We start from the raw sequence: 15,716 nt of genomic DNA, 5'->3' as shown, positions 1-15,716 counted from the left end.
AGATAGGTTTACCCTTTCGGGGATTCATCTACGTTAAATCATAAAAACTTTTTTAATCACCGGTCATTTTGATCTAACGCTGTAGGAATAGGTATGCAAGAACTGTCAATAGATTTAATATTAAATCGTAAACAAGAGTGTTGAATTCAAAATTAGGACCTTTTATAACAATGTAGAAACTTATAAATTAATTTTTGTTCTGATAAATATTAAATATATACAATGTATGATATTTTACGCTTATGAAACACGTGTATGCATGTGTATAAAGACATAATTTGCATAAAGAGGAAACGGGGAGTTCGATTGATAGAAGGGAAATAGAGATAAATTTTAATGCTGGCATCGTTGTCCTAAACTAAATAGATCGTCGAACGAACGTGACAGTAATATCGTTAGTGCGGTAGGTGTACACTGGTATTCATTGCGTATTACGTGCTATCGGGGTAGGGTAACGTAATTATTTACGCATTGCTATCGCGAGCCTCTAAAGCGAGAGAGCCAGTGTGCCTCATTGATCATCAACCCTCTACCATCCTATCGATTTATTCGCCACTTGCCGAACACTACCCTATGATTTTCATTTTAGTAGAAATAAGAGAAAAGTTGCTAATTATATAACTGGAAAATTCAATAATTTTATTTAGATATTCATTTAATTATTTTCCTCCTAAAAACTCGGTCGGTTTTTTTTTACACTTTAAAACATTGCATTTCACATCATTCCTATTCATGCAGTATTGATATTTCATGTGAGAACTTATAATTCATTTTTCCCTCTATTTCCAATTCGTACAGTTTTTATTATAATTATCTAATTTTCTATTATATTATTATTATCTAATTTTCTAATTGTTAAGACTATAAACTCCCGAATATATCCAAGTAATGATGATCCTTTGTTGCAAATGAGCCATAAAAATACTAAGAGTGTTATTTTCCTATTAAAAAGGGGTAAAGAGATAATCTTTATTTATTTCATTCATAATAACCCCAGAATTTATTTGAGGACAGCAGGTCCTGCGGTAGTGACAGTCCGCTGAATAAAGACCATGGGAGCGAATAAACCATACTGTTTACATCTCTATATCAAAAGAAGTTTATTTTTTAAAATATTTTTGTGGAAGCGTGTTTTCTTAATAATAATGAAAATTTTCTTGCAAGACAAAATATCCCTAGTAGCACAAAATATTGAAAAATATTGAATACACATATATATACTCATGTATTCAATATTATATTTTGTGCTACTAGGGATATTAAGTAATCTAAATAGCATAATAGATCATAGATTAGCACGAGTTATGATAAATATATTATAATAATCAATAACATTATATATAACTAGTTTCTATTTGTTTACTTATCGATCGGTACGCATGGCGAATAATTAGGACTGAAATTCGTTAATTGATTTTCGGTCTGAATGGTATCTTCCTAGCACTTTGGAGACGCTTAAATTTCGTTTATCTACCTAAGTACATAGATAGTAAATGCATACATAGATACATAAGTACATGAATACATGCATATATACATGCCAACGTGCATGCTTCCGTATGTACTTATGTATGTACATACAACGAACCGATTTCGAAGATTATGTCACATCGAGATCAACTCGTTCGACGAGCGTGTGCTTAGGGAAATTATCCGATGCACCGTTGCCTCAAACGCTAACTGGTCTATATGCTAGCATCGACCTAATTCCCCTATAAAATGTATGCCTTCTCATACATTGACGCAAACCCTTAAATCGTCCTTTAGATTATAACGCATACAATATTGGCTAGAAGTTTTGGATCACTTACTATAGTTCTGCCCCAATCGGATATTTATTTATTATTAATAATTGTTCAACGATCTATCGTTGCTATGATATTTTTAGAGATTCCAGTATTCTTTGAATTTATATATAAATTCCAAACTTTTCACTTGTAATGTATTTATTTTGACGCATGTCACTTTTTACAGACACTCATACACACCTACAAGTCTATAATATTCATTATTCTTAGAATTAATTATTATAATAATTGTAGAATCCATACATACACGCACACGCATATGTATTAATATTAATTTATTTAGATGTAATAAAAGTATCGAAGATTGATAGAAAATTTTGTATTCTTTCTTGTAAAATAATCCACTTCTTACCTCGACTCTCTCAAAAATATCTTACAAGAGCTTAAGAAATTCGTTCTTTTTCTATTGTCTGGTAGCTCAACGAATTATTGACGCGACCTCTCTGTGTCTTCATTCTTCTTCTTTCTCGAGTGTATCACCAGAAAGAATATATCGAAAGTTAACGGAAGAGATATTATAGAAAAAGAACTTGAAGATTCTTTCTTACCACGACTACTACTTTTATTACTTTTTCCCCTATTTTTGTCCTACTTCCTTTTACGTGACTCGCCAGACAATATCTAAAAGGAAAGACACAGCACTGGACTATCAAGGGTTAATTTCATCATTATACCTAATACCCTTAAATGAAAATTATTTCTATTTTCGTGTGTGATTTTTCGTACAGGAAATATCGATCTCTTTTTATTTTATTTTTATAGTGTTTTATTTTTTTTTGTTTTTTTTTTTTTCAAATCACTTCCATTCTAAAAAAGTTTTCACTTCAAACATTTAATTTAATCGATAATAAATATGTTAATAAATAAGGTTTATTAAAATTTATATATGTCTATAATACTTTTTGTAATATTCTTTTCTACATAGAAATAAATAAAAGAGCATACAGTTGGAAAATAAAAATTTATCGAACCTCAGATTCGTACGTTATCAATAAAGTATGGCCTGCATTTTCGTGCACTTTAGAGTTTCTACTTCGTCTATTAAATTTTTTATTTGCATGACGTACGGTTTCAAGAGGGAATCGCTAAATTTGAAAAAAGTTTTTTTCGCCTAGATAAAAATATAAGAATATATACATGGATGAATTTAACCACATGTGTATTCATCAATAAAATTCATTAAATATATCTACAAATAATATTTTGTTTACAATAATTTGTTGAAAATATAACGTTACGATATTCTAATATTTAAACTTAAGCAATAATGTGCAAAACTTTCGTGTATACAAATACAATAATTGATAGGAAATTTGGTGAAGAGAAACAAAATGATATAAAAGAGAAGAAAATACTTTCATTATACCGCTAACAGTGTTTCGGACAGAACAGTATGGCCGGAAGGTATGGTGTAGCAAAGTTTGAGCCCTCTGTCGAAAGTTTGATAGTTTCAATCTGTTTGATCGGTTCGTACGTAGACGTGGGCGTAGACAAGCTCACTTCTTCCTTCCTCATGGTAACTAGTTTACAACCATCTCGTATGCGTCTTCGATCTCTCCTATTTTACTATGCTTTTCGTTATAGTTAACTTACTTTTCTTACGTTAGGTAGCGTAGCATACAATTCATTGTTGTCAAAAATTAGAATTAATAATAGAATATTTGAAATTTACAAATCGTATTATAAATGCATAATTAATAAATAGCATAATTATTTGCATAATTAATTAATCATATGTTAACAAAAATATATTATAAAAAAAAATAATTCCTACTTCACAATCCATACTTTTATTATAAATATAGATTTATAATAAAAAAGATTGTATAATAAATTTTGAGGATTATAATAAAATCGATCGGTCAATATTTGATCAAAGTTGCGACATTTTGACAAGCGATTATAATCCTGATATCAAAAAATATCCTTTAATAATAAATATTGTATATCTATCTATATATATATATATATATATATATTTATGTACACATATTTTTGTATACATATGTGTACATATTGATTAAAAAGTTTTATTCGTTGTAGAAAAAGGGTTGCCTGTCTCACGCGATAATCTCGTCTTATTTTTATGACAACAGTAATGATTATAAATAAGCGTATATATCGTGCAAAAAATGGTGGAAATAATCAACTTTCTGTTAATTATCGATTCGTCTTTGGAAATTCAGTATTAAATATCTCAAATCCGATAAGTTACATTTCAATGTGATATTTATGCCAGGAAATTTGATTTTTTTTTATTCGATTACCTTGCAAGAATTTTCGAGAATTTGATCTCTCGAAACTTCCCTTTTCGAGTTTCCTTTTTCAACGGTGAACACTTTCCTCGGAAGAGGATTTTCGGCTTTAAACGTGGTCCTCCATTGCAGGACGATATTCGAAAGGAGTGTAACCACGAGGTACTCGAAAACACGATTGAGGTTGAGGAGAGAAATCTAACTCGAGTTTAGGTAGCAGCTAAGTTATTTCCTCGTCAAGCTTTCGACCAGTCGAATCTTGGAAATCTTAAGGAAAGGTAATGGCCCTAACTGAACTCGAGTATGTGGTCTCGATTCATTCTATTCTAAATCAACTTGTATCTTTGATCCAAGTATTTCACCTTCTCTCGTTTGATCCACTTTGACATTTTAGCGGATAGGTATTACGAGTTTACTTGGAACTTTAAACGTCAATGACGATCTTTCGATATTTCGTCCCTAGGGTATTGCAAGAGAGGAATGGATGATCGTTGTTCTACTTTCGAGACGTGTTTTATGATTGATGACTGAATGTGACAGGACTATGAGATCAGATCAGATTGGAGCGGAATAATATCGCGAATGTGAACGATTATTACAAATAATGTTGGAAAATAAAAGAGAGATATGCCATCAGTTTCAAGAAAAATATCTTTTGTCAATATAATCTATCTTTTTCATTTTTTTTTTTTTTTTTTTTACAGATGTTTAAATATATCAAATTAATGAATAATTTAACCCTTTGAATATGATTGTTATTCAATGTTGTTGCTCGTAAATTGATATTTGTTTTTTTAATACTTATATTACATTCAAAAATAAATTAATATACTTTTTTGTTATTTTAATTTATTTCTTATAAATTTGTTGGTTAAATAGAGTAATAAATGAGAATAACTGATTCAAAAATACTCCGTAATGTCAAATAATTATTTTTGTTTTGTTTTTTTTTTCAGAGGTGATATATGAGTTAAAATAATGAAAATAAAATTCTGAATGTGCAATTGGGTGTTTGTAAATTAATTCAAAATTCTTATTAGAGAAAATAAATGAATAATTGTTATATTTTCTTTCTCATTTTAAAAGATAGAAAATATTTCTTAATCTGTTATTCTTATCAAATGAAATTCAAGTATGTAGTAAGAATAAAAATAAGATGAAGACACAGAAAAATATAAAGAAGAAAAAGAAAAAGAAAAAGAAAAAGAAAAAAAGCATCATGTAAAGATTTTCACAAAGGATCAATCGTATAAAGTCAAAGTTTATAAATTCGATCGTTCTTATCATTTCCGATCGTCTAACTGCTACAAACACAGGCATTTATCCGAGAGAAAGAGAGAGATAGTAAAAGTCCTCGAGGCATATGGACAAACTCTCTCTTTCTCTCTCTCTCTCTTTTCCTCCACCACTTTCGAAAAGAGAAAAATCTTCTCGAATTCTTTTCTTATAGATAGAAGAACTTTGATTCGAGAAAAGACTCTAAGGAGTTTCTCTTGACTGAAGATTTTTCTCCACTTCGGAGTCTTACTCTCAATTTTTCTTCGATATATTTTTCGTATCACCCGCGGCAATACATTCTCAGGAGGATGAATACGATGTTGGTGTATCTCTCTCTCTCTCTCTCTTTCTCTTTCTCTTTTTTTGCACATGTACACTTATACAAGTTTATAATATATACCTGAAGGTAAGTGCATAGAAAAAAGAAATGTTACGTAGTCGACTTTGCGTTACTCGATCTCGTGCTTTAATCAAAATTGCGTGCATAAGAGTACACGCTGAGAGAACTTGTTCCTTTCGTTTCTTTTCTTTTCTTTTCTCTCTCTTTTTTTTTTTCTTTACCATTATTCTACGCTGTTGCATTCGCGTATACGTAAGTATATATCTTTAAATTCTAAATAATACGAAAAGAAGAGAGGAACAAAAAATGGCTCATGTAAGAAACTATTTATATGTAAGGTTTTTTTTTATTATTATTTACTTTTTTAGTAGTAGCTTTTCTTGAAAAGTCAAGAAAAGAGATACAGAATTATATACATAACTATATAAATATATTTATTTCAAGATATAATGTGATAAAGTAAAATAGAATAACATTTGCAAGAGTGTCAATATTATCTTCAATTAGTAACTAACAATTATTGAATTTTGCATTATTTTTTACGTCTTAATTTTCAACGGAATATAACACAATGTATCTAATCTTTATATTATATATCTCTATATTCTATCTATTCGTCTTTTCGTTACATCTACATATACGTGTCACATGGAAATGATGAAACTAGAGATTTGATCAAATCTCTAAGGTAGCTGATCAATTCACAGAAGATGGTAAAATAACAACTCTGTGGGATGATTTCCCTGAAGAAAGTAAGTGATTTGATCAAATCCCTTAACTGTTTTAGTGAAAAGATGAAATAAACAAGTCAGGATTCGCATAACTCTATCAAAAGTCACAAATCAACAACGTGTTTTAATAAAAATAAATGAATATTATTATTTATTAATCATATTCACTAAAAATGTTTAATCACAATTGTTGTGGTTTCTTCAGAATTAATTTTTTGACTTTTCGTACAACAGTTGTTAAATTAATTCAGCGATGTCATTTTACTCAAGTTCATCCTGGATCTAAAAGTTAATCCTTTTAGTCAAAAAAAGTATATACTAAATCATGGTAGAAATAGTGTTAAATGGGAAACATAAATAGATTTTAATAACAAATATGTTAAACGAATATATTTTTTTCTTCTTCTTATATATATATATATTTATTAATGAATTTATTAATAATTCGACAATTTATAGGCATTTATAATTTACTACCTAATAACACGATCATTATGAATGACTTTTCATTAAAATGACCCGAACAACCGCTTGATTACGCTCGTAGTAATTTTACCTATAATTGGTAAAAGCTCCCCGCACGATCTGAAACTATTTCATCGATGAATTCAATCCGTAGAACATGACTAAAAACACGAATATTATAAAGTTTCATGCTTTGTCATCGAAAGAGAAATCGATTAAAACCGTTGAATATTAATGGGTCATCAATTTTGTCAAATTTCGTTGAAAAGATTTCTTTAAAGACTTCAATTAAACTTCCTAATGAGATTGAAATGAGATTGATAAAAATATGGCTATAAATTATCTTTTAATACATTTTTTTTATATGCTGAGAGAATCGACAAAAATTATCATTTAAAATAACTCGTTAAATATTTTAATTTTAATACTTAATTTGTTTACAAATATATTATAACAATTTAATTTAAATTAGTTTTTGATTAGTTTTTTTTTAATTAGCAACAATTTAATATTTAAAAAAAAATGCATTGATCTTTAGATTTAGGGTAATATTGATATCTCTAAAAATATCAAATTTAATTATGCTCACATTTAATGGGTCCTTAAAAATATAAATTCATTAAATCTAATTTATTAATACATTTTTCCAAATCACAAATAAATATTTAACACTAGTAATTTTAATTGGCTCATCCTGTATAAAAAAAAAAATATTAGAATATTTTGTATAAAATAAATTTAGAAGAAAATGACAATTCAAAGTTTTGTTTTTTATTCAAAATAATTGAATAAAATAAAAAATAATGCTAACAAATCAAGAAAGAGAAAGAGAAAGAGAAAGAAAGAAGGAGCATAGAGAAAGAGAGAATCTCATGATTCTGCATAAGAGAACTTTGACGTTAACTCAGCAGCGTTCGTCAACGAAGGTTACCACCAAGTGCGCCGCATTAAATTACAGCAATGCGTCTCGAGTAGGTGGCTGGGGTGGTTGGGTTGAGTCGAGTACGAGGGTCTGATGTAAGCAGTCGGCACTTCCGCGAAACATGCAAATTCGGTTCTCCTTTGAACGTTTACTCTACTCACGTTGGCCAGGATTTCCGTTTGAAAGCCGAATTTTCCATCGGATATAACTCCAAACGCGATCTTCTTAGAAATGCGATAATAATAAATAATAATTTCCAGTTTGATCAAATTTTCATAACTGCAACTCTCAACTTTCCTTTAAGTAATAATCAACGTTACGTTTTAATTTTTTAACTCAATTACGTCAAATCAATCCATAATTTATGATAATTGTAGAACATTCTTAAAAGTAATAAATCATGTTTCCTTGCAATTTAATAATAATCAAATAATAAATAATACTTAGGTCATGAGAAATGATGATTGGACAAAGATGAGTTTTAAAGTAGGAAGGATCTTGATGGGATTACGTAGGGTTGGGAGATGCAGTGGGCTGAAGGTAGTAGAATGGAAGTAGAAGGTTAAAGGAATTTTTCAAAGGTCGATCTTGACGAGAAAGTTTTACGAGAAACGGACACACGAGATGACACAGTTCGATAGTGAATTCCTGGTATTCGCGAGTTTCTACGAGGCGAACGATGTCGTGAGTTTAAGAAGGAGGAAGGGAGGGTTAGTTGAAAGGGGAATGGAAACGGGAACGGGAACGGGAACAGGAATACTGTCTGTTGGTGTAAAGTCGACAAGTTTCTATCGATGCATAGAAAAGTCTAAGCGACCCCTAACTGAACGTCGACAACCAACCGAAATTTTAATTTATAGTCACAATTCTAAGTCTAGATCTTATCTATATACCGGGTATCCTATTAACAGTCTTATTGTTAGACTAAAGTTTGAATTCTAAGAAGCTAATCGTTAGGTAAACATTCAGAATGATTCTAATTTTCTTGGGAATTTTTATTTATAAAAAAAGAAAGAAGTTTATCGATTTGTAAAATATAAAATATATTGTTATATTTATTTATATTGTGAATTACTCGTATAATGTGTGGTTAATACATTGCACGTTGCTTTAATTAGAATTATATGAAAATTTATTGTTATTCGATTCATAAGTGAGATAAATTTATTATTTTTATTTTGTGTTCTATAATGTATATTTTTTAATAAGCTTTTTTTATAATATAAATATTAATTTTTATTTAATTATAATTTATAAAATTTTGTAATACAAGAATGCAAGATATCTACATTTTAAAATTATTATTTATTTTGAGGATAGAAAGGTCTGTCATTTTTAGAAATTTTTTTTAACATCAATCACGGTACATTCCGTGTATACAAAAAAGACTCTTAGAAACATATATCCTTCCAAGAGAGTATCGTACAATGTACGTAATGTATACTTTTCTCGTATGCGACTCTGAGCCGTTGCTTCCGGTCGGTGAGCTTTTCATAGCGTAAATAAGAAAGGGTAGAAGGGGATAAGGGAGAGGAGTGGTAAGAAGTAGAAAAAGAAAAAGAAGAAAAAAAAGGAAAAAAGAAGGATGTAAGGCAAAGAGGAAGAGCACGCGCATACATTTTACAGCAAGTCAGTGACATGCGAGGACTCTTCTTACTTCTTCTACACCAAACATAAACACATTTCTTTGTGTTTCTCAACATTGAAGCAAGAAAACTTTAGAAGAGATATGCTCTTGAGAATTTACTTTTGCTTTTTTTTCTTTTTTTTTACTTTTTTCGTTAATTCATGTCAGTGAACTGAGATTATTTTAAATATCAATAAATTTTAATTAAATATTGTAAGCTTCACATCGTGGTATGTTGTGTGTGCATGAGTAAGTATGCGAGATAAAATAATTGAAGATGTAGTGTGGAAGGTTCTAGCATGAATAAGTTGGGTTTGTATGTGTGCATGTACAAATTTTACAAATTACCCGACTTATTTGTTTTTACGAAATTTCTTATCAAAGATTTTTCTTTAGATTGTAAAGGATTACCATCTAAGTAGCATTTATAAATTCGTTTAGTATTTTAAGGATAACATTGAAAAAATGCAATTCGATTTAAAACAAAATATGACATATAATAATTATATACATTACATAATACATTACATATGTAAATAATATATGTATATAAGACAAAAATAGCTTATTTTACTTCTTTACTATTTGACTACTTACGAAACTAACTCTTATTGTTTTCTGTGGCATTTGTTTGAACGTAATAATGGATACATAAATAGGTAATTAACCCTCATTGATTTTCTAAGGCATTTGTTTGAACTTAGAATTGGACAGATAGATTGATAATTTAGTTCAGTTCGCGATTCACCTAAGGCATTAAACGTATTAATAGACCCATACATGGCCAAGTAATAATTTCAACGTCGTTCGTTTCGGTAGCCAACGTATTGACAGAATTATTCGAGGACCAAAGTTCATTGACTCGATGTCGTTAATAAGCTCATGCTTATGCAAGTCCATCGGCTTCCGTACTAAGCTCAGACTCCTATTAGGTAGATAGTAGATCGTAGGCAAACAACGAGGACACCGAACTAACCTCCTGTGCTATTGACATCACCCTTGTCCGAGTAGATGCTCTCTAACTCCCTTCTCTCTATTCTCATATCAAAAGTCTATCGAAAGCTTGTAAAACAGAATTTTTTAGACCTACAAATTTACACTTTAAACGAACATTTCATTTTAGATCAATTATACTATTGTATCAACGTTGTTTACTTGTTTATACATCAATCAGAATTTAACATTTCAATAAAAAATATCTAAAAAGAGCTAAGTATATCTCAGCTATTTTGTGCACATCCAAAAAATGTTCAAGGTTAAACTACGTTTTTTTTTCTTAATATTTTTTTAATTAAATTTGACACATACAATCTCTCATATTAATATCTTTTTATTAATTCGAAATCAGATAATTACTTGGACATATATAAACAGATATACCCGACGCTATACATAAATGTATACTTTTGATGTTTCAATAACCACATTAATTATTATCATTAAAACATAACATGCGATAATGAAATCATCAATTTAACAAGTAACCCTCATTTCATTTCAAGATTGCTATCATTGTATTTGCCTCAGTAAAGTGACGTAAACGATTGTACTCAAATTTCAAAAGGAACTAATGAGTTTTTATGCTCAATGAATTCTTACCAAGCTGGGTTCACTTCGTGATTAATTAGTTGAATATTAAAGAGAATAAAAACGACCTTGGGTGCGTGAGTAGTAGGTAAATAAAGTCCCTCTTAATTGCTTCTCCTTTTTTTCCTAACCTTTACTAACCGTAAATTGAAATCTAATAATGACGTAATAATTTTAGATATTTGCAGGAAGAAAAACCATGAAATACAAAAATAATAATGGTAAAGGAAAAAAATGCAAATTTGGCGAATAAAAATTCTTTGAGTTTGTATTACGAGTTTTGTTATCAGACAGACAGACAGACAGACAGACAGTCCCTTTGATGTGTGCGTGTTAAGACTTTTCTTCCAATAAAAATAAAATATCAAAGATAGAAAGAAAATTCTTTCCACGAATACTCGATTGATCCTTTTTCGCTTTCTGTTTTAGATCTCCTCCATCACCAGCTTCTGCAGGGTAAGTAGACGTATTCCAAAGAGGTTCCTTCTTTTTTAAAAATCGCTTTTCTCGATGCCTCTCCGATATCTATATTCGTGTTATCTACATCTATACAAGACCTTTAGTATATACATATAATAAGGGTTGAAAACTCTTCCAAAAATAACTTTCCTACTGTCATATAAGATTTATAAACAATTTATTTAAAAATAACAACATCAACAAAAATATTATTATATTTATGAATTTCAAGGGTTTTGTTAATATCAGTAATAATAATTTTTATTATGCATGGTGGGATGTTTTTTTTTTTCACGTCAAAAAGTTAAAATTACTTGAAATACATCGTAAAGGGATTATTAGGTTCGTATTTATTTTTTTATTTTTTTTTCTATTCATTTTATGCAATATAAATTCTCTAATAATTAAATGTGTGTGAAACTTATTTAATTAAGTTTTATAATTATTACATTTCAATGAGCCTTTTTATTTTTTTCAAACTCTAAATTTTATTAATAAAAGTAACATTGTAAATACGGTCAAAAGTTCAAATAATGCAAATCAGATATCCACAATTTATAATATAATATATATATATATAGCGTAATGAAAAGAATATCGGGCGATTCGTATTATCAAGTTCATAGATTTTTCGAAGGTTTTTTACTCTTTACCCTTGTCTCCTTTTTTTTCTTATTCCTATCGTCTCTCTTTTCTACTCTTTTTATTTTTCTTGCCTTTTTCTTCTCTCTCTCTCTCTTTTTCTCTCTCTCTTTCACGCTTGTGCTTTTCTCGAGAGTTCTCCAAATTTCAAGGATGGAAGGACAGGATGGAAATAACGATGCTCTCGAAAGGGAAGAAAAGAGAAGAAAAGAAAAGAAGAGGAGTGTTCTTTAGAGAGGCAAGAGAGAAAACAAGTAAAAGAAAGAGAAAAAGAAAAAGAAAAAGAAAAAGAAATCATATTTATTGCCACAGTATACTACCCTCTTTTTATATATATATAACTATAATTTAATCAGAACAATAGAAGATAAGATAAAGTAACCAAACAATAACAACAAATACACAACAATAATTATAATAATTATAATAAAAATAATAAGCATAAAATATGATAAAAATATTTTTAATACGGAAAATAAAAAAATATATAAAGGTTATTGTAATCGAAACGCGATAAAATAAAGTAAAAAAAATAAATAGAATAAATCCAAAGATAAAGTAATGAAGGCAAACAACATCAATAATAATAAAATAATAATAAAAAGAACATTACACATAGAAGTAATTACAAGGATACAAAAATAGATTGTCTAATTCTAAGATTTACCTCTTTTCATATTCCAGAAAAAGTGACTTTTATCGTTGAAAATGATTTTTTATAGTAGAAAACAATTTTTTACGAACTTTCTTTAATTGATCTCGGAAGTAGTTTAGAAGGAGGAAGAGAGAATAGGAAGGTACGAGTTAATGCGAACTGCTTATCGAGCCGAGGAAATCTTCTAGAAGCACAAACACGGTCATTTACCTCTCAGTTCGTTGGCTAAACTCTTAGAAAGTGAGAGAGAGAGAAAGAAAGAAAGAGAGAGAAAGAGTTTTCCTCTCAATGACGAAGTAGACCTTTAATTTTACCATTGTAAGTTTCGCTGGTTACATTGCGACTTTCTTCTCATCCAAGTCTCACCCTTCACCCCCATCACCAATCTTACTTTTACTACCACCCTTCTCTTTCTCTTTCTCTTTCTCTTACTCTATTTATCTATCCTTCATCCTCACAATGAAACCGTCTAGAAAGATGGATCTTCGAGAGTTATGAAGTGAAAACGAACTGTAGCTGTTCTCGACGAGGGTGCAAACACGACTACCTTTCGGTAGTTAAGATAAAAGTAGCTATAGACACTCCGGTACATAGTTTCCTTCTCGTTTGATAACAATCAAAATGATAAAAGGTTGAATTAACGAAGAAACCAAAGTAAGTAGCTAAGTATGATATTATATATATAATATAGTATAATATATAGGTATCTCGGTTATGTTCTTTGTCTAGTCGATGTTAACGTAAACGATTCTGAATTTCTCAGTTGGAAAGTTTCAACGGAAGATTCAAGACTATCTTGAATTTATCTCAACGTGGGAGAACAACTCACCTCGGTATATCTATTCGTTTCATCCTTTAAAATCTACGAGATAAGGTCTCGGAAATTATGAAAGCTAAAAACGAACTGGAGAAATCAGAGAAAGAAGAAATTAATGAGGAAAGAAACGAAATAGAAAAAAATGCTAATGAATAAATGCTACCATGAAATTTAAGATTTTAGTCAGGTCAACAATTTTTGTAGAATTGAGATTTAGAACTATGATTTAAGAACATAGTTTTTTTTATTCGGAATTACTTACATACAAATTCTTTCATTGCAATATTAAACCTTTAAAAATGCTATCACGAAATTTAAGACTTAAGTCGGATCAGACATTTTTTTACCCTCAAGTTTATTAATTCATAAACATATTTGAGTATTTATTTTTCAGAATCCAATTTTCAACTCAAAATTACTTACATAAAAATTCTGACACTTGATTATACCTCAAAATCAAACTTTAATAATTAAAATATAAAATCAGATGTGGAATAATTATCTTCCAAATTGAGTGTTAGATCTGTAATTAATTATTTGCGATTTGAAATTCGTAATATAAGAATTCATACGCGTTTGATTACATTTCTAAATAATAATTTATAACTTGATGAATACAATAGCAGATGGAAAAATGACGTTTCGAATGAATTGTCGAATTCTGAATGAAGAATTGATACTCGTGGATAATGAATTAAGTCCTGAGTAGCAAATCAAGTTCCAAAGTAACAGTAATGCGAATATGTTTGCGTCGAGAAAGTTTTGGGCTGCGGCAACTCGAGTCATCCCAATTGTGGAGTAGCCAAAACTCGAGTACTCGTACATAGGTTTGCTACTCGAACGTGTATATATATATATATATAGGTATAGCCAAAGATGTATCCATCTTTGAGGAAAGTTGCTCGATTAGGGTTGCTTCGAGAAAGCTTTGGCGAAAAGAAGAGAGTGGAAGCGTCGAAAGAGATAACGACGATCGACGGCAAACAGGAGAAAAGTCGTAATGGAATGGTCTTTAGCCCTTCTTCGGTACTAGAAAATGTTAGCGAACTTTACCAGTACCTAAGTACTACTCGTACACCCACTGGTATAGGCAGACGGAAAGAATGAGAGAAAAAAAATAGAGAAGAGAAAAAGAAAGAGGAAGAGAGATAGAGTAACAGTTAAAGGAGAAGGTTTTGCTGGTTGTGAGAAGTTTCTCGCTTGTCTTCGTGTAAGACGAAAACTACTATCTTCTTTCTTCTTATCGAAGCATGTACTAGAAAGTGTTCGACTTTCCGAAAATTTTCCGCTTTCGGTAAATTCGATATTATATTCTCTGAGGGATATAAGCCAACAAGTATAGTAACGAGTTCTTCTCATCTTCGCTCCTCGTCTCGGGGGACAAGCGTTTCTCGAAAAAGGACTGAAAGCTTCCAACTCCTTCGAGTTTAGATTAATTGGCTTAATTAAAAACTTCGAGACTAGGTTTTGCACACACCAGATAGGAAGATACACAGATATATCTACAAAGTACTTTACCACAAACGTCATTAATTTGACTTAACGTAGGTAATGTTATGAGAACGTACCGTTCCTTTCTCTTCCACCGTTTACAATTAGTTTTATTCCAATGATAAATGTAATTAAATGTTTCTATTCCTCTTTCTTGATGATCTTCTTTTTCTTCTTTATTATGTCTGTTATTATTATCATCATCATCATCATCATCATCGTAGAATAGAGTCCTTTGGAGTAACTCCTTTACTCGAAGCGTAAAAATACACTTTACATTCGTCCAAGATTCCAACTGCGAAACTTTGCTTCCGTTGTTAAAACTTTAACGTTGGAAAAGTGCAGTAACGCTTGAGAGAGAAAGAGAGAGAGAGAGAGAGAGTTTTCTCCTTAAGAACGACGCTCGGAGGATTTCGATGCCATGGAAATCGGACTTAAGGAAATATGATGTCGAGCTTTCCTCTTGCTTCTTCGCAAGAGGAACACCGATACCAAGAGGATTCTTCCTCTCTTTTCCATAGACGAGTTAGAAGAAAAAGTACTCGCTCTATTTTCTTACACTTTTTTATACTACCTTTCTCGGCTTATCGAACTTTTAAACGAGCAAGTTTAAAAGAGCTACTCTTGTATTTGAGCGTT

The 15,716-nt window shown here is 30.1% G+C and overlaps 1 protein-coding gene across 5 annotated transcripts in view; it reads left to right on the top strand.

Annotated features, from left to right (window-relative positions):
* The window catches only part of Nrx-1 (neurexin 1), a 263,851-nt gene that overhangs the window by 141,951 nt on the left and 106,184 nt on the right, over positions 1-15,716 (top strand). For all 5 annotated transcript variants that reach the window (XM_015324919.2, XM_015324920.2, XM_015324923.2 and 2 more), the window contains one exon: positions 11,443-11,469. In XM_015324919.2, coding sequence (XP_015180405.2) covers positions 11,443-11,469 — 27 coding nt within the window. The remainder of the gene's footprint in view (positions 1-11,442; positions 11,470-15,716) is intronic.

This window comes from Polistes dominula, unplaced genomic scaffold (assembly GCF_049000335.1).
Source record: "Polistes dominula isolate Pdom_NZ unplaced genomic scaffold, Pdom_raw_medaka contig_28, whole genome shotgun sequence".
NCBI classification, from domain to species: Eukaryota; Metazoa; Arthropoda; class Insecta; order Hymenoptera; family Vespidae; genus Polistes; species Polistes dominula.
This window is presented reverse-complemented; position numbering and strand designations above follow the sequence as displayed.